Consider the following 23533-nt stretch of genomic DNA (forward strand, 5'->3'; position numbering starts at 1 on the left):
CTATCGATTCAGCAATCTATCCGCTTCACATCATCCCTCTCCCGCGTCGCTCGTGCAAGTTGAGGAGGCAAGATGCAGCGGCGACGACGATATGCATCTCGTTATACGTAAACAATGTACCCGTGGCAATATTATCTGGGTAGATTGTACCGAGGCATTCGTGGCTACAAGCACGAACGTAAAACGATTCGTCTTTCTTCGATCTCCGCGCCAGCCACGCGTGTAACGCGATACCGTATACCTGGTGCACGACGACCGATCGCCAGGGAGGTCGCCCGTCTTCCACCTGCCATAATTTCGTAGATCCCCCGGTCCCCCCTTCCCTCGTCTTCGCGATGCCCTCTTGAATTTCGAAACGCGCCATCTTCGAGCCGAGCGATCCTCGGACGAAAGGATGGAACTCGATATCGAATTCCGATCACGCGCGGGGGCGGAGAGACGGGAAATAATCGGCGGAGATAGCTATGGAAAACGATTAATGTCTCGACGACGCCTACTCTCATATTCGTGACGCACATTCGCGCGAACGCTCAAACGAACGAGAAAGAAGAGCGGAAGACTCTTCCCCGACGAAAGATAAATAACGGGACGAGAATGGAAACGGAATGCAAAGCTCTCTTTCTGTTCGTGCGGAGAGAGAGGGAGAGATAGCAAACGGAAATCTCCTTTCAGAATCGCGAGCCGCGGCGGCGTCGCGCAAGGGTTGAGATTCCCTTTGCTGGATGTTTAATGCGGCAATCTAGGGGCGTGATAAAGTGCCAAACGAATGCCGAAAGGGAATCGCGAAGTGAGCGCCTACCTACGACACGGCACGGTCGGTACACCGCTAAACGCCGGTATATACAATGCTGGCACAAGCCATTACATTGTATAAACAAGCGGGTCTCTGCGGCTCTCCTGAGCCACTTCAGAAATTGAAACGCAGGAAGAGAAAGCTGCGGCTGCACTCGGCGATTGAAACCACTTCCACCCTTCCAGTATTTCTTCCCTCCGTGTCCGAAACTCTCTCTCTTTTCCTCCTGCGTTTTTTTTATTCTCTTTTTCCTCTTTTTTTTCTTCTAACATGAAACCACAAAGATTTCGTTCCCTTTGCGGCAGCATTTGAAAGAACTCTTCTGCAATCTTTCGCCCTTCTCTTTTCTCGTCGCGAAAATGTCACATTCGTCCCAGCAACGTTGTTTAAAGAAAAACACAGATGCCTAGTCGTTCAAATTATCATGATCGTCGATTTGTTTTAGAGAATAATCGTATTTGGATCAAAATTTATGCAAAAGTGGTATACGAAACTATTAAAGAAATAATGTAAATTCTAAAGAGTCTTTCGTCCCGACTGCTCTTATTCTCCACGGGTTCCCATTTTCCTGCTTTTGAATCGTGTGTCGGCGACGAGAAAAGAAGAATAACGTTCTTTGCATATTCTCGGATTAAAAGGCAAACAGTCTTCCGCTAGTGATACGGGAATGTGCGTACCCGTTGAAAGGAAATTTATGAGAATTAATATTGGCTCCCCAGGGAGACGGGGGGGTATATAGGCGGGTAGGGAAGGAGGAGGAGGAGGGTAGTAAGCTGGTTCTAGATGTGTCTCGGGGACTCGCGGAATGCGACTTTCCGCCATACATCGGAGGGAACTTTAAGAATTTAATTCCTACGCGTCGTTCCTGTCTTTCTCTCTCTCTTTCTCCCTATCTTCGACTCTGCTCTTTACACGAAGAGAGAGACACACGGGACTTTCAGCGTCTTACGTGCTCGCAGAAACGAGAATACTCGAGCGAGCTCCACGGCATAATTTCATTCGCCGCGCGATCTCGACCCGCCCTTTGTTCTCTCTTCTTTCTTGTCTCTTACGAGAGACAAGACAAAAGAGTTACTTTTACCTTAACATTGCCGGTAGATAGAATTCGCATTGTTTCGCGAGATTCGCGACGAAAAATTGTCCGGCCGTATCGAAATGCAAAAATACGCATGAAATCCCTTTCTCTATGACAAACAACATTGTGTTTTTTTTTGTCCGTCAACTTTTTGAAATTAAGATATACACAAGTTTCAAGCCGTAACAAGGATAGAAAGTAAAGTTCCTTAAGGGAACTTTGCGAGATTGTGCTAGCTTCCCGCAACTTTTGGTCGCCATGACGCGGCGGAAAAAGTCTCTCTCCTTCGTATCTATCTCCGAAGAAGAACGTGTATCGCGCGACGTCGCCCGTATTGATATCGTCACGAAGTGAAAACGACTGCGTGGCAACAAAAAATCACCATTAAGCCGCCGTACGTCTCCCCGGGGATGGACCCTACATCATATGGAAGCGACGAAGGAAGAGGTATTAAACGTACAAACGCGATAAGCTAAAACACTTCTCGTCGATGCGCTCCACGGGGTCTCTCTCCCCACGTCACCCCTCGCGTCCGCATCGTCCCTCGTTGTGCGCCGGGTGTTCTCTTCTCTCTCTTTTTTTTTTCGAGATATTTAGGAAAAAATACCCCGGAAAAAATGAAACGTCATCATTGGCACGGCTCGACCACGTGTCACGCATACGCAAGAGACAAGGAGAACTAGTGGGGAACGCACGCTGCGCAAACCGTCACCGCGGGTTGTTATTTTCCCAACGAGCGAGAAAAAAAAACAAGCCCTGGCTTTTAGTTGAATAAACATCGCACGCGTATCGCGCGTAATCTATGCACGCGTGGCGTATCTTTCCAGGGAATCGATATCAATTAAACTTGCGCGTTCGTATCGTATCGTCGTACATATGCCTACCCTGCATGAGAGAGATTTTCTCTTAGCTGTGAGATAATAAACATAATGAGATCGCGACAGATACATCGACAGAATTTTATAAAAGTGTGATGATTATCTTATTCGCAAATTATAATTATCTCTTCGAACAAAAGCATTATAGCATAGACGTATATAATTTCAACGGAATAAAATTGCAGAAAAAAACATCGGACGTACATATATACATAAATAAAATTTTAGCTCATCTCCTATATACATATGGTGCGTCTTATTTGATGACCATTTAAAAAATAACCGGGTATTAGAAGAGTCGTCTTATTTTATCGACCTGGACCGCGATTATGAGGATAACCATCTAACTAGTGTTTTTCGGACTCGGCATCATACACTGTCATCACACCACCACATCGTACAGCAAACACGATCCGTTTGATTCGACTATCATCCCTTTCTACTCTTTCACCCTCGCCGTTTCTCCCTTTGCCTCGCCTAGCTTTTCCGTGCCGCTTATTTTCTGCCAGAAAGCAATATCCGTTATGGCCAATAAACGCAACCATATCAAAGTAACTGACGACCGTCCGTCTGTGTTCGCGTACGTCGAATGTCCATCGAGATCTATGCCTTTTCTAAGGAACCAATGTCGATCGTTTTTATATCACTAAATTAATAAAGGACTAATAAAGAAATTTAATCGCGCAAATCACAAATAGAATTTGAATCTCATTTAAACTAAACATCTCTATAATTTTTAATTAAAATTGATGAAAAATATAACATCTTGAAATTATTGTTATTTCTCCAAAATGTAAAACTTTATAGCGCTTTAATTATTCATTTAACTCGTCTACAATATCTAAGATTGCGCTTTAAGCTTCCTCAGTCTTCGATTGTTTAATCGTGGACGCGTCGCTTCGAGATGGACTGAAAAAAAAGAGGCTCTTGGCGCGAAAGATTTTCGGAGGTGTGGAGTCGCGGACGCTGTAATGTTCTTGCCATTTCCCGAGGGTTGGCACCCTCGAACGCATCGTGTTCTACCCCAGACACACGTATCGGCCGCACTCTCGGCGCGCTCTCCTCCCAGTCTCTGCCGTGACGGAGCACATAATCCTGATATCTGTCGGTTTTCGGGCAATAAAACACGCGTCCCATACAGACGGAGCCCCCCCTGAGAATCGCTACTGCTTCCGGCTGATAAAGAAACGCCAGGCGAGATATCCGAATAACGCGAACCCCGACTTTCATCGACTTTCGTCGGTTTTTGCAGATCGAGACAGTTGGACGACGTAGCATCGATCTCTCGATCTTAGAGAGTTTAGGAAAGCCTAGAGAATTTTGCAACTTGTGAAACCTGTCACGCAGATTGATATTGAAAAATAAGTATTATTATTGAGAGAGAGATAATACAGTGATGTAAATCGCGCCGTTATTTAGATTATTATCCCACACAGCGTGTCTATCGTCGAAAATTACACCTATTGCGACTACGTCCGACTGTCCGACACCTCTTGTCCGGCCTTTGGTCGAGGCGTCGAAATCGTCGCGCTAGCACATTCGCACGCTACAAAGTATCCGGAATAAATCTGTGATGCTACACGGACGATCTTTATTTCGCGACATTACAGTATCGAGTCGCGAGCGGTGCGCTATTCGAAATTATCGATCGTCTTGGAACGACCTACCTAAGACCGATCGAAAGAGAGAGAGACCTCCCTCCTCGCTTCGTGAGTACTTATCGGGCGGGATCGCGAAGCGGACAAAAGATCCGCTCGGTGGCCGCGAGGCAAAACGCCAGGCTATTCGGCTATTACGTTTCTGCATACGGGAGAGAATCCGGTAACCATATCGGGGGGGTCTCGAATGACCCATCCGGGGATGAAGGAAGATATACGGGAGAAGGAGGGGGACGTAAATATTTTCATATTACTTTACCCATGTAATTCAAGAGTTTGCAAATCTGTGCCGGTCACTAACGTCTCAGCTCGAGTCGAGTCTTGGAGGAGAGTCTCCGTGCGAAAGCCTGTATCTTCTACCCACATTTGTTTCTTGTATCGGACTCGCAGTAAATATCGATCATGAACAATCGTGATAGCATTCTCGTGACAACATAGATGATTCCTCTCTCTCTCTTTCTCTCTCTTTTCCTCTTTCTCAGCGCGCTCGAGCCGAAACGTTATAAACGCGGCAAACAGAATCGCAACGACGCGACGTGCGCGCTGTTAAGCGGACGAAGTCTGTGGATAAAGTACACGGCGGATGTTAATAGGATAAATTAGTTTATCCTACGAAAACATCCCGGCGAGATGAAACAGAACCGCCGCGTCTCTCTGCACCGCGCGAATAGATTCGGCCTCGGGCGTTACCGACTCCATTCGAGAGACGGCGGATATACCTTCCATCTCATCGCCGGATGCCGCTACCCTTATCGCGCGCGACGGATCGGATAAAAGAATAATACGCAAAAGCGAAAAAAGCTTTCGACTTTATGACGGTTTATATATGCCGTGCCAAAGAAAAGGGGGAGACCGAGGCTCTCTCGAAATATGGGAAGGGAAGAGCCGAGGATAAGACGGCTGACCCTCTCGGGATGTTTCCACTCGCAAACTGGATTCCGATGACCGATCTCCATTTCCATATGGGTCGCGAGCTCGAAGGGTGACGGGGGAGAACCACGGAGAAGTTGTCACCGGGAAATTGATATTTGAACGAGACACCGCAGCCCCGTTGAGCTGACGACGAAGGGTGGACGACGAGAACTTTGTTCTCGTGTCGATTGTCTTATTGTTAAAACAACGGCGCGGATCTCGAGTCTCGATGGAAGTCGTACGATGGAATATATAGGCGCGTCTCTTTTTCTTTCAGTGTGTTGTTGCAAATTTATACCGTCGATTTGAACTTTCCGTTCAGCTTCGCTAAAGTCGATGGCGGCGAGCGGAGCACGCGTCGTAATTTTTCTTTCGAGTTGCTTCGGAGCGCGCGGCGCCCTCCGAAATTAGCATTCGCACAGGATGCACGGTCCAACTACTACTATCGACGTTGCCGCCAACTATAATCGTCCGACTGGGTACGGGCTAAGTGTAATATTATTCAACACACAGCTTTATATGGATATATCGAGAGCCGTAGAGCACAGATGCTGTCCGTCGGAGAAGAGCGCGCGAGCACGGGTTGCTGTAACCGCGGCTTTTCTAGTAGGTGCCTAAGAACCGTCCTGTTTCTCCTCCCCTTCCCTCCTCTACCCCCTCGTTACGGATAACGGGTGTTTCGGTTGGTTTCGGGGCCTCGAAAACGCCATTCTATGGAGATTACAAGCTCGTGCGGACGCAGACAGACGTCTGTCCGCTTTCATGAATCGTAATTACGCGTCTACCGCGTTACACGTGTATAAACGTCTTGGCCCTTTTATGTAAGTCCTTCTCAGGGATGTAACGACTCGTGATCGCGCGATGTTGACATCGTTTTCGCGTGCTTATTCCGCAAATAAGAATAATAAACGAGCGAAACACAGTGCCGCGAGCGAGCATATGACGGACAATCGAGGAAAAAAATGTCTCGTCGAGACTGAAAAATCGGCTACACCGATTAATATACTACATATTACTCGCCAGGGCCCGAGGGAGCAAAACACTTAAAAGAGAAACGCGCGAGAGAGTAATTAGAAAATTGTTATTTATTATCGCGCGCGAAATCGGGGAAGAACAAAAAAAGTTAGTCGGAGTCGCTGATATCGCGCGAGAACGGTGATCGTTTAACGAAACCCGAAGGCGAGTCATTATTAATTTTTCCGGAATGTGGAAGCCGGTCATTCTTGGCGCAGCCCGGGGGCCACGAAGGAGGAGAGCGAGTGCTGCAGGTGGCGAGAATGGTCAATATAACCGCAAAATGTAAATCATATTGCTATTCCCGGAGGGCCCCTCACTCTCTTCCTCTCTCTCTCTCTCTCTCTCTCTCTCTCTCTCTCTCCCCCCCAGTCTCTCTTTCGCTCTCGGCTATGGGTATTAAGCACAGTCCGGGTAAGACGCCTGGTTCTATATTAGTTTCCGCGGGTTTCCTGATTGGATTCGGCTATTACGTTTCCTGGCCCCACAATTGATTGTTTGCGCCCGGTGGACGCGTTATATGTAATCGACCGCAACAGTATCCTCGAATCGTACCATTGAAATCATGTATAATTAATTTTTTTTCACAAGCAAAGTAGTTTTTTTTTAAATACAGATTTCTGCTGACAAAAATTTATATTGTTTGCCGGGAAAAATAAAATCAATCGAAGCGTCGAGAAATGAATCTGACGACATAACTTAAAAGTTACTCGATTAAAAAAAAAAAAAAAAAATCCGCGCGAATATCTCGGAATAAATCAGCCGATGCTTTTATCGCGACCGCGATTAAGTAGTCTCAGTACTCCGCGCTCTTGCGAACCCGACGATTTCTGACCTACCCCCGTCGCGGCGGAACTCGATATCGACGATCGAGATCTATCGTGTCCTGTCGGGCGGTCGAACGAGCGTTAAACCCACGATGAACTTCGAGAGAAGGAAAGGGAAGAGAGAAAGAGAGAGAGTCCCCGGTCAACGAGTCTTCGACGTGGGGAGTCCACGCCAAGAGCGGTCAGAGGATTTCTGAGCGAGCGCACAGTGGTAGCTGATGTATTTTGACGTGCCCGATGAGAGAGGCCGCTCTCTCTGTTGACTGCATTATCTAATGGACCACCCTCTCCGCCTGTCTCTTTCTCTTCCTCTCTCTGCTTCTCTCGCTCGCCTGTCCATGTCTTTCTTTCTCGCTCGCTCTCGATACACGACGACTCGACGTTTCAGCTATCTGCGATCTGCCGCATCGACAGACAGCGGTCCCCGACTGCATCGGCTCTGATTTCATAATCGACCGCAAATTTCTTCCCTTTCTTACGCGCCTTGCGTAATCACCGATGTCATCCTTACGCACGCATGCCTGCGGTAGTCAATCCCGATGCGGTGAAATCGCCGCGAGGTTCGAATGAAGACACTCCGAATGAGTGTCGGATGTAGATGGATAGATCCGATAGATTGCTCGGCATCGCGTTAAAAACAGGAACTCTGTATGACGTATGCACCGGATACCAAAGTATGCAATTACGCTTGAAGATAATTAAGATGGAAACTAGGTACATACATGAGAAGAAGATACGCGCGGATGACGCCGATCATCTGCTCGCTTCACGCGAAAATATATCGATTAAATTAGGGTTCAGCCAATGTTCATAGAAATGCAAGGAAAAAGTTGTTGTATTGAAATCTTTGGATAAAATATTGCCACGATAGGCCGGGTTACACCAGCACTCGGTATAGAGCCTCGTACTCGGGCAAGTAGTTACGTCGCAGTTACAAGACGAAGTAACGCGCAAAAAGCCCAAGTATCTCTGGCGAGTATCGAGAGAGGAAAAAACAGAAAAAGGAAGAAAGAGATAGAGAGCGAGAGAAACAAGCGATGGGGAACGATGGAGCGTTTTTCGCGATCGGCAAAGTATTGTCCGTAGTCGAACTCCCGCATCTTGTCGGAGCGAGAGTGAGATCGTGCGACCGTGACTCTGAAATCATCCCTATAACCTTAGACCCCCATGCGGCAACGTCCGCGCCCAGCCATCTTCAACACTATTCCAAGATACCCGTGCAATCTCTTTCTCTCTATCTTTCGCATATCCGTTAGCATCAAATTACTAGTTTCTGCACGATCTACGACCCGCTGTCCTCGTCGCTCGATCGCTATCTCTCGAGGAACGCATTGTATCGATATTTTCCATCGAGTTTGCACGACGGAATTATGGATGAATTCAACCAATGATGAATTGAAACAACAATCTCCCGTTTGTCACGCTAACATTTACAGATGCATATATTGCTGTAGCATAAATATAATATAAAAAAATAAAAAAATATATTATTACCCAGGTATATTATTATCCAGACTATGTTAAAAAAAAACTGCAACAATATAATAAAATCGACCGTACAAAAGAACCGTGTCTAGGATTGAAAAATCGCGAGGATCGCTCAAATTTCGAGGGGGGAAAAAAAGAACCATCCTTTGACTCGTCGCAAGGAGATACGGTCTTCGTTCTAGCTGGCACCGTAGGTGGACGACGTCGTCGGATCCCGAAGAGAGCAGCAGCCCCATTCGGGGCAATTCTTTGCCGGCTCGCGTGTATCCTTAGTATGCAACGTATGCAGTCGGTTGTTACCGAAGGAGTGGTTTGCTGAGCGGCCAATGGCGAGTGCTCGAGCTAATTCTAGGGTGCCGCCGCCGCGCCATCTTTGCATCATAATGCTGTCCCCCCCCGTACCCCGGCGCTCGCTCTCACTCCTCTCCCCGTCTCTTTCCTCACTCCGACCCTCTCGTCACTGCGAGAAGTCTGCTCCCTTCTTCCTCTCTGCCGCCCGTCGTCCTGCAACCTTCTCTTCCCTCTGCCCTTCCTCGTCCTCTCGTCCGTCCCCACCCTCTCCCACTTTCTCTCCACCCTTGTTTCGTTTCGCGTAGGAAAGAGAGAAAGGGCGAGAGGGCGAAGGAAACGAAATATCAGGTGAAAGAGGGAGAAAGGGAAAGAGAACGAAAGAAAAGGAACGAAGAGAAACGTCTCGGAGGCGCGTTATGCCAAAGTGGATAAGAAGAAGAGTGAGAGAGGGAGACGAAGTACACAGCCAGGGAGGAAAAGGAGGGGCACACGGTTATGGCGAAGAGGTAGAAGGGACGAAGGGGTTGTCTGCGCCTTGTCTGCCGAGAATCAATCACGTATCAGTGATGCTCAACCGGTGGCCACCTGCGAGAGACACGATCGATAGGATCGCGATGGCACATCGATGACATCCACGCACCGGTTATTTCGCGCCTTGGACGAACGACGCATCCGTGGACATTCAATTTGACACAGATGAGGAGAGATCTCCGTGAGGTCTCCCCGACTCTCGACGAGTCCTGTCTCGACGCTTGATTGCACCCGCAGCGAGAGAAGAAGGGAATGATATAGGTACTTCCCCGCGCGATTCCACGATGTGCGTGTGGCCGAATAAGAAATACATTTGCATCTAAAGTGGATTGGATGCTTTTTTGCGCGCGAGCTCTCGACGATTTACTTTCACGGCGGCAATATGATCTCTGATTACCGTTCCAGAAATGACGCCCGAGTGGAGGGCGATTAAAGCCGCGTGCCTAATCTCCATGCTATACCGGAGCGAAAGCGACGGTAAGGTAAGGTAATGTCGTCGTACTCGAGGACGCCCACGGCGACGTGATATCTACGCCTCGCGCTACCGTCTTACCTGTCAGAGTGTAAGATGTTAAATCGAGAGGGAGAGAATGTAGCTACCGTCTTTCGCCTTCGAGAAAAATCGCGACAGATGCGTTATCTCGATACACCGAAGAATCCGACGAATGCGATATTGAATCTGAAGTTTCATTCATAAATTATCTATATCGAAAAAAAAGTAATTATTTCATAATTTTCTTCGATAATTCAAAGCGCCCACACATGGCGATATTGTTGTCGCCTTTAAAATCGTCTCGATAAATCGAAGAAATGGAATCACGGAGGCAGCGTTCTTCTCTCCGATCCTAATCTTTCTGCCCCTTTTTCTACCTTTTCGCGGGAATCGAATCGCGCGCAAGAACCGGTCATCGTCTCGACGGAAGGCGCTCCATTATTCGTCCAACTCGGCGCAAGGAGGATCCGGAGAACGATTGAGGCAGGATCTCTCGTCGTCGAACAAAGCCGAAGAGTTCGCGAGACGAGATCGAGTCAAACGTGTCGATGCGCCCCGGGAGAAGACACAATGGCCGGACGCGCCGGTTCACAATGACGGAAAATAATTAAAGCGGGTAGAGGGAGGAAGGCCTCGTTCTCCTCTCTTTCAAAGACGCCGACGCGCTGGCTCTCTCGACCGATCAAACCGATCGGCCTGTACGTATATCTGAGCGAAGCACCTCGTGCACAGCCGTGTCGAATGCGCGATCTCCTACACATGTGTTTAACGTCGCGCGTGCGTATGTATGAGAATCCTGAACACTAATCAGTGTGCGCGCATCACGACGGATTGATTTCGCGTACGACCGCATCGGCAATAAAGAGCGAGACGTTGGAATCTGGAAAAGTGCGAAAGTGTCTAGCGACGAAAACGGATGGATGATTCGATGACATGAAAAAGCGAACAACAAGCAACCTACGTTGTTATAATGTTCTTGGTCAACGATAAGCTACCTTGAATGTAATCGCTGTTCCGTGCCATAATCTTAAACAAAGTATAAAGAAAAATATTTTACGGTAGATTGAGAATCTATTTTAGTCTCCATTAAACCATTCTGTTCTCCATTCTGTACTGAATTCATATCGTGGGATTAAATTCATATCGCGAGAGATAAAGTACACATATTTTATTATTTTTTTATTCTCTTATATTTTATCTTAAATAATTAATTATTTATCTCAACGAGATAAGTATCATTAATGAAATAATCCAAAGATAATATAAAGTATATGATAAAAATAATAAAGTACAAAGAACACGAGCTCTCTCTCTCTCTCTCTCTCTCTCTCTCTCTCTCTCTCTCTCTCTCTCTCTCTCTCTCTCTCTCTCTCTCTCTCTCTCTCTCTCTCTCTCTCTCTCTCTCATCTAAACAGAAAAGCATTACACGTTTGCATAAATTAACATTTGTTTAATATTCGCATATATTATGCGAGTCTCAGAACATTCCCTGTATCTTTTTAACGGCGTGACTAACTGAGAGAAATCGATAAACGATTCGTCTCGGACGTTCGACTCAACCGGCTACCGTCGGATCCGCGCACAGTAGCTGACGAGACGATCGGACCCCCGCTTAGACGTATACTTTGAGTTTTGGGGCCCGCCGTGCACAGTGTGAAACCCCCCGCTGTAGAATGATACGCCAGGATAATTCTATCGGACTTTGACCACGCCGGGGTTCCGCCACCTGGGGAACGGAGATGGTCAGCGTGAATTTGGCGTGTTTCTCATCGCATCGCGTCTCGAAACGCGTATAAATATATGCACATTCGCGAAACACATTCGATGATGCGTTATAGTAATCTTTATTCGACGTCGTTCGCGGGAGAGCAGACGATGTGTTTCTAATAATCGCGTTATTCTTTTCTGTTTACAGTGGTTTATCAGAAACGGCTAAAAAAGGAGCGAAGAGCGAGGAAACGACTGCAGGAGCAATTGGACCTGGAGGTCAAGAGGCGCACACAATTGGAAGAAGCTCTCAAAGCTACGGGAGCATCTTCAGAACAAGTCAGAGCGATCACCGGTAAGTGCTAATCGACCACAAACAATTTTGTACGGCGGAAATTTCGAGATTAAAATTACATTATTAGAGGTTTCATGCGAAAACTTCGAGATTAAGATTACATTATTAGAGGTTTCATACGAAAATTTAAAAATTGAAGAAAAATGTCTGTCCTTTTAAAAAATATTATTTTCGCGAGATGAAAACTTCTCGACAATATCTATCTTCAACACCATTGCGTTCCCGGAAAATACACAGTCACGATTTTCATGGCGTAGATTAGATTCAGGATATCGTTGCAAATGGACGGGTTTTCTTAGGATTTCTCGAGCTCGTCGTCAGTCTCTTCGTTAAGAGCCCCGGGGCCATCGGTGATCTCGGAATAAATTAATTAATACGCCGAGGCAGAGCAAACAGCCTGACACCCGGCAGAATATGATTCCTTACTTATCCCCCTGCCGGCGATGCAATCCCTCTCCGTCGTCGAGCTGGCTGATGGCAGCCTGCTTTCCCTCTGCAACCCTCTCCTCTCCCCTCTTCCCCAACGTCTCACCGGCACCTTTACTAGGCACCGCGCGTCTCGCCCCCATGATCCTCCGGCAGTAGAAGTAGCAGCAACAAGCGGCATGCCACCCTTCTTCCTGTCACTACCAAAACTCAAACGCGAAACCCTTTAAGTGAAATCTCTTATTCCGATATAATGTTTCGTCCTGGCCTCACCACCCCCTCCCCCTTCTTCTCCATCATCTCTTCCACCTCATCGTTTTCGCGTTACCTCTCCGTTGCTGCCGCCGCCGCTGCTGTTACTGCTGCTGCTGCTGCTACTGCTGCTGCTGCTGCTGCCGCCGCCGTCACCAGTACCGCTGATTAATCCTGTCAAATCCAGAGAGTCGCGATACTAATTTCGAATCAAACGGCACGCCACTCCGCCACTTTGGCGTCGACTTCGGGGTGAGTCACGAAAGACGATTACGATCTTATGGAACCTAGGAGTTTCATTTTTTTTCTTTTTTTCTTCAAAATTTGATGCCGCGATCGAAATGTCACTCGCAAATATTCGAACGTTACGTCGCGAAAAGATACGGAAACGTTGTTACGCGCGTGAGAATCGCGGTAATCGAGCGGCTGCTATTTTTTTTTTTCATGACGCAGAAAACGTTACGGCGGAGGCGCGCACAAGTTCGGAAGCGCCGGAAGGGAGCCCGGTGCATTCCCAGTCGCAACAGCAGCCCTCGCAGCAACAGTCGTCGCAGCAACCCCATCAGCAGCAACAAGCAGCGGCCCAGCAGTACCGGGAGGCGCAAGTGCCGCGTCCGTCTCAGCAGCCGTCGACGCCGGAGAAGCCCGCATGGGGATACGGGCTGGATCTCATCGGTAGCCAGGCGTCGGCTTTCTGGCAAAATTACCAAGGTCAGTCTCTCAACGGCACGCTATTTCACCCTCGCACGTCGTACACCGCCGATTCACAGTTCCCACGGTGTTTTCACGGAATCGCGCGCGCCAGCGAGCCAGAAAAATAAGCAGACGATACTTAAGCCACTTATCGTTAACATCGGAAGATCGCAACATCGCCTTATCATTCCCGCCTCCTCCGCTTCATCTTCCTCTTCCTTCCCGATGTCTCAAAACATCCACCGCGTGTCCTACGCGAGTCCGCCAGAGAAACGATAAAGAACAGGCCGTGTTCCTCGCGTTTGATCGCGTCGAGTTACATTCTCTCGGCGAGATATTTCGGAAAGAATTCTTCAAAGACGCGAAAGTTGTTCGACGAGAGAAAATAAAACTGTTGAAGAAAGAACTAGCATGTAAACTACATTGTAAAGTTTGCGGTAATTCGAGAAAGTAGCAGTCGCGTGTTGGAAACTTGAAGTCAGGGGGAGCACGAAGGGGGAGGAAGAAAGGCGATGAAGATCCAGCGGTGGGATCCGCTAATTCGGATAATCGCATTCCCGTATTAGGATCCACTCAATTTTTCTGATCTTCCGGCCGAGTGCTTTCGATCCTCGATTACCCTGACAAAAAAAAGGAAAAAAAAGAGAGAAGAGAAGGGAGGAGATTGACCCTGAGGGCGAGGGAGACGACGGAGCGGAGGTGTGTGTCGTGGTGGTATCGTGCAAAGTAAATTATTCGAAAGATCTCGAGCGAGAGCAATCACGCCGCCGGCAATAACAACCCCGTGCAGGGTAGGAGAGGAGAAGGAGAGAAAGAGATGGGGGCGGGGGAGGAAGGAACCGAGTTGGCCCTGACGAGGAAACACGAGGTATTTGAATAGGGTCCCACAGCCACCCGGGCATCATGATGTGGAATCCATTTGCAATAAACAACGGAGATTTAGACAGGGGTGACGCGCGGGAGAGGAGAGACAACGACGAGCGACACGGTATCGCAAGAGCGAGGGGGTAGCAGGGGTGCCCATCGAGAGGAAACACGGGGAAAGAGGTAGTTCGACGTAACGTCGTCTGAGGTGGGTACTTACGCCACTGAGGGGACCTCGGAGAAGGAGAGGTGGCCGCCGCCGCGTCTTCGAGTCATGCATTCTATACGAACGGTGGCTCTCATTCCCGTCACGTGGCGAGCGATAGAAGAAACACGTCTTTTGTGATATTCGACATTCGATAATAATCTAAAGATCACTTCAACGTGGCCGTGAAAAATGTATAAATTCATAAGTTAATCATTTAGAGAACGCGTTTCGACCAATTTTTTAAGAATCTAAGGGATTTTTTCTTCAGCCAATTCTAAGTTCTTCGTCTAATTCTAGATACTTGTACTAGATACTCTGTAAATGGGGAACAACTTCCGAGGGGAAACTCTTGACCCTAGCCATATCGTTCCTCGATCTGCCAGATCGGTCATGCGATTGCTGTCTCACTCGAGTCTCATTTACGTGGTTCATTCGCATGAGCGCCACTGGGTGTAATGCAGAGTTTATGCACATCTCTCGCAAGTAAGGAAGGAGCCGTAATTTCCCCGGCGGCCACCGCGGCCCTCGGTGGCGTTACCTGGTCTCCCTCCTTCCACTCACGTCGTTCCCTCCGTGCTTCCCTTAAACCTCCTCCAGCCCCTTGTACCCCCGCCGCTTTTCCCTCGCATTGCTTCGCTCTCTTCTTCCTTTCCTCCTTCTCGCGCGTGCACATACTTACACGTATGCATACAGGACATGCGCACACACATACGTGCGTATATATGTATGACTGCGATTCCTCCACGTCCACCATCCGTAGAGTACGACGAAGCACTCCGCCACGCTTTAATATTCAGACTATATGCAATAATTTCGCAGCAACCATAATCTCGCCCCCTACCAGTGCCCTCCCTGTCTCTCCCTCCCGATTTTGCAGCACTCTCGCTTTCTCTGTCGCTCCGACACTCTCTTTTATCCTCCTCCACAAACCATCGTCTTCAGCTTCGCCGTCTCTACCGTTTATTCTCTTCTCCGCTTTGCTCCCCCTGTATTCCTACCTCCTCCTTCCCCTTCTTACCTGCGCTCGATCGTGTTTCTTCTACTGCACGTAGAGACATGGCACGTTTGAACACACACCTATATACGAGGGACTCTGAGATTGCTCCACTGTGTGCACCGTACCTTCATCTTCCACCCTGCGACCGCAATCATTCTAAATCGCAGCGCGGGCATTAATATTTGATGGACCAAGTCTTGGAGAATTATTCCGAAATGGAAATAATTACGATCGAGACATCGAGGCGCGCCATTTTTCATTCGGTATCTCGTGAGATCAACATTAGCATACAGCTACGGTTACAACGTTCCTTAAACGACTTGCACTCTTTTAGTCTTTACACGCTGCACTCGAACGCTCGCACGAATGAATTAACCTTGAATACACCGAGTGATCTACAAACTTAAAAAGGAGAAAAAATATCGAACGTTGTGTCGAGAGAGATAAAGTTTTAAGCGACACTCTCGCAAATCGAGCGTGTCGTCTCGGGAAGAAAAATAACGACGACAATGACGACGACGACGACGTCGACGATGTATGCGATTCTGTTGAACGCCAGATTATTTCCAGCTTTCCGGCCGCCCATGCGGCCGAGAAAATGCGAGCGTCGCACCTGTGCGTACACGTGCGTAGACCATTACGCGAGAGACAATAACCCCCGTGTACAAGAGTGATAAAGCGTGACGCGTGTATACGAGCAATATAAAGGCTGAAGGAAGCGTCGACGTGGGCGGCAGGTTGGTAGGACTGGAAGTGAGGAGGGTTGGGGGGTTTGAAAACGTTCCTCGTCCTGAATATATCCACGACGACGTGGTGTTTTCCGGCGAACAAGCCGGGACAGGAGAAATCGGGAAGGCTGATGGGAAGCAGAGGGAACGGGCAGCAGAGCTTCTATCTATATATGCGTTGTTAGTTTGCGTGGTTGTAGTTGAGTAGGTAGGTAGGTGTTGTCGGGAATATTGGGGTTGCTTTAAGACTCTCCCCGCGCGGCGATTACGAGTTACGACTTTGTTGGGGAGCTTTCTTCTGCTTACGTATTCTGGAGAATGACGAATAACGAATAAATCTCAGAGATAGGCGGCGTAGGTTCTTCGAATCGTTGTAATCGACTTATATATCACTTGGATAAAGAAACGAAATGACTGTTAGATGTTGTTTTCGGAACTTAAATTCCCCGTGTGTACGTACATACAAAAAAAAAAAAAAAAAAAAAAAAAAGAAAGAGAGAAGTCTGCCCCGACTTATGATTTTGCGTTGCCGCAGGCGTCGATTGGAAGGCGGCGCGGATTGCGAGGGGATTAAATTCGTTATTGGAGAGCTGCGACGCGAATGGCGTACTGAAGAGAGAGATTTATGCGCGGGAAAAAGAACAATTACCGAGTGAATCGATCGTCCTCGATATAGCCTGTTTTTTTTCAAACAATATTGACGACGTCGCTGAAGCAGACTTCATCGACAAGTCGACCGAACCGCGCATTAGCGTCGCGTTTATATCGCCCCGAGTAAATTTCGAGACTCTTTTCGCCAATCTTTCTCGAGATATGCATATAGAAGAAAAAAGAGGGATTACAAAAGAGGGATTCTCACTCTAGTGTGGCGTTGCGATCATAGAGAAGAGGAGCGTGACAGGAAAAAGTGGGCAGGAAAGTTAAGGGATGAAAGAAGGTTGACCTGATTTGCAGCCAACGGAAATTTGAAATTATAAGAGTCGCGCGCGAGATTCGAAAGCGAGGGAGAGAGGCCCGGAGATTCCTCACCGTTTCCCTCTTTCCTCTCCTCCTTCTCTATTCTCCGCTCTCGGTTCTTTCGCTTTTTGTGTCTCCGCGCTGCTCCGTGCGGCTCCTTGATTCATACAATTTCACGGTCGGCTTGACGCTCAAGCGCCTATCCCCACCTTTATTCGCATCTTTCGTTTACCCACCTCCCCATATTTTGCTCTCTATCTCTTCCCTCTATCCCTGTCCCCCCGTCTGCTGCCGCTTCTCCTCTCCGCCCTTCGAACCTCGTCTGCTTTACATAAAGATCAGAGCATTAAAAACGCGATGCTACACGAAATCAACCCTCTAGGTGCCCCCCGTCCATCCCCGTTCCGCGCGCTCCATATCCTTTTTTGCTCGCAGAACGTCGCTAACCCTCGGGCCCCGATCCTCGAGAGCGAGAGCATTCAGCCAATTACCGTCGCTTCGATGTGATACTTAAATTGCTTTTTTCGCCGCTCGCGCAAGAACGAAACATGTCGAGTGCACTTGATCACGTTGACGGTTATATCCGATATCCGGCGCCGCCGCGGCAAACCCGGTTAAATCCCAAGGACGTCGTCCTCGGGCGGATTCGCGAGAAAGAGAGAGGAAATCTCTGCCTTTTACAATAAGTAATCGCAAAAACTCCCGATGGGATGAGGGCCCGCGTGCGTTTGTGCGAGAGTGCTTATCAATCGCGCGTTATTGGCATCTTTCGTGGAATCCCATCTCGCCAGATCGGTAGATACAATAATGAAGTTCTCGTACGAGCGGCGCGGTATTCTCGATCCCGGACGAACAATGCTCCTGGGAGTTTTTCCAGTTCTTGCGAGACCCCCGAGTCCGCGCGATCGCGCCTTCTCTCGCATTCTCAGCCTGTCCTCGGTTTCGATTCGGTTCGTTTTCTTCTTCTACCCGGGAGAGAGAGAGGCAAGGTGGCCCGTATTGTGCCAGAGTTAATTACGTGCGGATAAATGCGGAGTCATAGAGGGGGGCGAGCCACCCGGGGCCCTTCTTCTTTTTCAGCGGACGTCTTTTTTAGAGGCCCTCGCCTCGCGTCGCGTCGCGCCGCCACCTCTACCCTCCCTTTCTCTCCCTCTCCCAAAAAGATGGGTCGATATGGTGGCACACAATACGAATCGTTTAGGGCCCCGACGGAGAGCCCTCGTACAGGCTCGGTCTGAAATTGTTTTCATTGTCCGGACGATTTGTCAGGGTGTGTAAGACGGTAGCGAAACTATTAGCGGCTCATTCTTCCTGGATATTCTCGCGGATACACTGTCCGCAGAATTCCACGGGATCGAATCCGACGAGCTCTTCTTCTTTCTTCATTCGATACGCTGCGCGCGCAACGATACCCGCGAGAAATCGCGAATCCGGATTTCCAACTTGTCGTCGCGTCGCGCACGTCACTTTCTTACACCGACGGACCGACAGATATAATATTCGCCAAGTTATTAGAACGGAACACAGAATGACGCAAATCCCTCGCGAAAAAAGAGACTCGTGCAATCAATCGGACCGCTTTTTGCGGCCTTTATCTCGACTTGATGCAGCGCGAAAGGGTATCGCAATCATTCCGAGTGAGGCAAGAAAGTTTCCTTAAATCGTGCCGGAGGTGTCTTCCCTTCTCTATCCACTCACCCTTCTTCGTCGAACGAGCGAGCGAGCGGGCGGCGGGTTATATCTGGAGCAGTTAAATTGTCATTTGGATATCAAAGGGACGCGACACCCCGCGCGCGGATAAGGGCGCGAGAGGTAATTTGGCTCAGCGAAACGCAAACATTGCCCTCCGCGTGCCCCAAAGTCGTGGAATATAACGGCCCTGACGAACGCACGAATTCACACCCACGTGCCACGAAACAGCCCTCAGCTATTGTTGCTCAAAGCATAATGGAATCTCGGCCCCGCCGTCTCTAGTCCCGGTACAGGCGGTAAAGATGGAGCGAGAAGGCGAGAAAGAGAGAGAGAGAGAGCTTCGCCAATTCTGCCGAATTCTCTCGCACGTCCGCGCGCACTGGTTAACCGGGATTTAATGGCCTCGCAATTGGATTTTACCATTGCTCTTTGCTCAAGGAGGCGCCATTTCACGCTTACCGATCAGATTCGCGTCCCTTCGTCGCGCCATGTGATATATACTCCATCGTCCTTCCGCTTAATCTTTCGCTTACGTGATTTTCATACCGTAATCGACGCTCGACCAACGGATTACGAAAAGCTCTTCTTTCTTACTAGAAAGATAATTAAAAATAAAACGTTGAAATTTTTCGAGATATTCTCGAGCTCAAATTTTTTATACAATCCGTCAACGAAGACTGTTTAATTTAAACATCTCGATTATTAAAGAGAGCGACTTATTTTTCTTCGACACGTAGAATTGAACAATTTCTCAATTTCAACAGTATACATCGCATAAATCGTCCGTAAGGATACAACAGGAATACGGAAGAAGCGAGACGCGCGTGTACCCGGTTAATTCGACGCGATATCATTAAAGGGACATTTTCCAGTTTTCACCCTAATCCTTGCGAAATTCAGTGAGCAAACCCGCGGCCCTTTCACGCCTGCCTTCGTGCGTTATCCGGCTCGTCCCTTTTCCTCTCCCCCTGTTGCGCGCGGCTGACGGTAGCTGCCGGTTTTGCACTAATTACCGCTTCGTTTCATCCTTCGCGCGCGTGGTTCACGCCTCGTCGAATCCGCGCGTCGTTCCCGCGTCCGTGTGCGTTGCTGCGCGAGAGCCGACAGACTTCTATCTCCTCGAGGCGATACCTTCGATACAACCGGGGCAGCGAAGCGCGTTATCCGAACGCCGATATTAATCTTGGGCACATATATGCCGCGGGAACGCTAGTGAGATCGCATTATGCGCGTAGATTACATATAGTAGGATATAGTATTGTATTATGTAGACTATATTATAAATGCTCTGATGTGATGTTCAGTCTGTCAATTTTGTTTCTCCTTTTTTTGTCGCAGAATCGCTGGTACAGGAACTCGAGCTGGAGAGAAAATCGCGGCAGCACCAAGCGGCCGAGAGGGACCAAGTCAAGTCTCCTCTTCAAGGTGCGTTTAGCAAAAACACGAAATAGCTATCGTTACGCGCGTATGTACTTCATAGAGTTTAAAGTTTCGAGAAATAAGAAATTTAATCCCTTTCCTTTCTTGTGCCATTGCGTCGGGCAAACTTTACGACGATACGATCTCTCGGAAACATCTCTTTCTCAAGTCCCTCGCATTCGGTCGAGGGCGGTTTTCGTGCAGCGCGCGCATAGAGCGATTTCTTGCTATACGGAATAAAGTTCGGATCTTTAATTAGAAACTCTTCAGAGGCGGTCGCGTCTCTCTCAGAGAGAGGGGTGGGTGAGACGGCGGTTCTTGCAAAGGCGTCAGCGGCATAGCCCCGGCATATTCGAAACTTGGCCTCGCTCTCCTCCGTGGAAACTTGTCCGAAGGAAGTTTCCAACTCGCGCAAAAACTATATCCGTAGCGCGATTTCGATGCTCCGAGGCCCCGGCCGGCGTGACGTTGCACGTAAATAATCGTTTTTCGCCCGTCCGCCCGCCCACCCTCTCGGGGGCTCCCGAAAGGAATTAACAAGTCCGCTCTTAATTGGCAACGTCCTTGCAAAATCAACTCCCACATCTTGGCGAAGCACTTTTTATCGTGGATAAAATGTTATTCAGAGATTTGTCGTGAAGAGAAATAAAGTAACGAAATTATAATTATCAAACTTTTACCTTTATTTAAAGAAAATTTAGCAATTTAATATAATGTAACACAGTCGTGTCGCCGCTGATCGCGTCTAAAGATTTTTTTTCATCGAATACTTGAGTGACTAAAAAAAAAGAATTATATTAAAACGCGTATGTTGAATCAAACAGAATGATGAGAGGATCAGGGCGGGCAGATTGAAACAGTCCGGACGCGGATAGTGGGCGCGGAGAGACGAGAGAGTAAACCGAATCACGCGGACTATTAACGTATAGTGATTTTCAATCATAAGCGACAGTTCGATAAAAAGTAGAGTGGCGGCTCGATCACAAAGGGCCCGCGCTAAGGCCGATGACTCGGCCGGTCTCGTATTTATACGAACGTGTGCGTACGCGGATAGAGCCCCCGACTCCCTCTCTCTTTCACCCTTTTTCTCTCTCGACTCGGTTCGTCCATCTCTTCATCCACCTTTCGCGTTCATCTATAGTCTCGAGAGCCAACGATAATTAGTGAGCGGCGCCTTCTTCCGAATGAACGATCATCGAATGACCCAGCTGGTCCATCTTCGCCGCTGCAATCACCTACCACCGAATCTCCCGAACTCTCTCTCTCTCTGTAGCGGAATTACGCCCACGTCCATTCATCTCCCGCACGCATCTTCATCCGCGAGACATCCGCTCCTCTCTCTCGTATTCCCATTAAGACTCGCGACACGCCTAACGCTCATGCCATCGTCGTAAGGTCTAAATTTAACGTCAAATAGCGACTGTCTTATATTCTTCATTCCACGTTGTTGCGCAATGTTTTATATTGTAGATAAGTAAAATTTACGATCTCGGAAGCCTACGTAAAGCCTACGCTAATCGAAGATATTGCGAATACGGACTCCAGAGTGCACCTGCGATCGCTTCTGTTCCAGAATCGCGAGCGGGTTACTACAAGAACTCCGTTCTGTTCACGAGCGCGACCTAGAAGAGGCCGGACGAGGGCAGGCGAGGACAGCAGGCAGAGCGTGCAGCGAGCAGCCGAAGCGAGTGATCGATCGGACGACGAGAAGGAAGAGATCTGACGATTCGAGAGAGATGAGAGCGAACCTACTACGCAACGAGAAAGTCTTCGCAGGAAGAACCGTGACGATGGTAGATCCGCGAAGAGGAAAGTCGCGCGAGAGACGATGATTCGTAAACTCCGAAATGTGATGATGACTCGCGCGCGAGTGTCCGCGGATCAGTGCAAACAATGCCGAGTGTATCGAGAGAGGCTACGAGAGAGTATCTTACATCGTCGGAAGACGCGTAAGTTTTCTCCGAACAGGATCATGCAAACGCGATCGATAAAACGCGATTTTGCACGATTTCGAACAATAAAAAGTTAGCGCACTTTCGCGCACTTGTATAGAGCTACCGATTTTAGCCAGTTCTCCCGACGACGGTCGAAAGGGGACATTCGCGAGAATAAAGCGCGGGGACCCTCGAATCGAGATCGGTCCGGCAAAATTCGCGACTATAAACTGTATAAGAGAAGGACGCGGACCGATCGCACACATATCAACGGACGCGAAATTTTTCGCCACGCTTCCTGCGACTTCCCGATTCGCGTTCGCGGCGATCGTGGGATCGCGTCGTTCGTTTGATTGACGACAAGAAAAAAAAACAGAGATATTCTCTAAATGTACGTACCATCGATTATACCCGTGAATGATGACCGAACACATCGTGATGTCTCGCGATACCGAGACGATCGCGGATCGTAGGCGGGATAGTAAGAGAAAGCGAGAGCGAAAAGAGGGAGGAGAAAGAGAAAAAGAGAGAAAGAGAAAGAGAGAATGAGAGGGAGAGAAAAGAGGCATATTTCTAAAGACTGCTGGAGAGTGCGTGCGCGCGTGCATGCGTTCCTAGAGGTACCTATCTCCTAATTATCGAGCGAATTAAATTAGCTAATCGTTTTTAAGAGATTCCGGGCGATCGGATGCGCCGTGTCGCAGTCGCGCGCATCGCGAGGCGTGCGCCGATATTTCGAGTATTATTATCATTATTAATATTATTATATAACGTCGTCGCGGCGACGCGGGGCCCGATCCGATCGCCACTGCGAAACGAATGTCGAGTCGCGGATCTTTTCGTCGCGATAATCGGCTTCGATGACCGACGATGTCTTCAGGGGCGTCGATCGTATCGCGTCGCGCTTGTATCGCGCGGATCGAGGCGGATATCGCGATGATTTTTTTCGAAAACGCCGATCTCTCGTCGGACGAAGGCGCGAAAACGTGCTGTCTTTTTGTAAAATGCGCGCAAGAGCGCGAAAAGTGACGGATATCTCTTCTAGATGGGACGAGATTAGAACTGCGACTCGAGCGCTGTATCATAGAAAAACGAGAGAAAGGGAGAGAGAGAGTGTGTGTGTGTGTGTGTGTGTGTATGTGAGAGAGAGAGAGAGAAAAAGAATAATGTGATGAGAGAATGAACGAGTAAACGAAAGAGAGAAAGAACGAGCGACAGGTATAGGAAGATCGCGAGGGAGAATGAAAGAGGATGAAAGTCAGAGCGGAAGAGAGCGAGAGAACGAAAGAAAGAGAGAATGATGAAAACGGAAACACAATGGAGGATTCTCTCCTAGCGTCT

General features: G+C 48.5%; 1 protein-coding gene across 6 annotated transcripts in view; it reads left to right on the top strand.

Moving 5' to 3' along the window:
* Dac (dachshund family transcription factor) overlaps window positions 1–22019 on the top strand; it is a 181560-nt gene extending 159541 nt beyond the window's left edge. For 4 of the 6 annotated variants that reach the window (XM_083051731.1, XM_083051732.1, XM_083051734.1 and 1 more), the window contains 4 exons: window positions 11876–12022; window positions 13154–13411; window positions 20178–20264; window positions 21832–22019. In XM_083051731.1, the coding sequence (XP_082907857.1) occupies window positions 11876–12022; window positions 13154–13411; window positions 20178–20264; window positions 21832–21884 (545 nt within the window). In that variant the 3' untranslated portion in view covers window positions 21885–22019. Of the gene's footprint in view, window positions 1–11875; window positions 12023–13153; window positions 13412–20177; window positions 20265–21728 lie in introns of all 6 variants that reach the window. The other 2 variants (XM_083051733.1, XM_083051736.1) reach the window with 2 other exon arrangements.
* Window positions 22020–23533: the final 1514 nt, after the last annotated feature.

This window comes from Prenolepis imparis, unplaced genomic scaffold (assembly GCF_030444845.1).
Source record: "Prenolepis imparis isolate NDT839.2.m4 unplaced genomic scaffold, iyPreImpa1.0 SCAF_12, whole genome shotgun sequence".
Classification (NCBI taxonomy): Eukaryota; Metazoa; Arthropoda; class Insecta; order Hymenoptera; family Formicidae; genus Prenolepis; species Prenolepis imparis.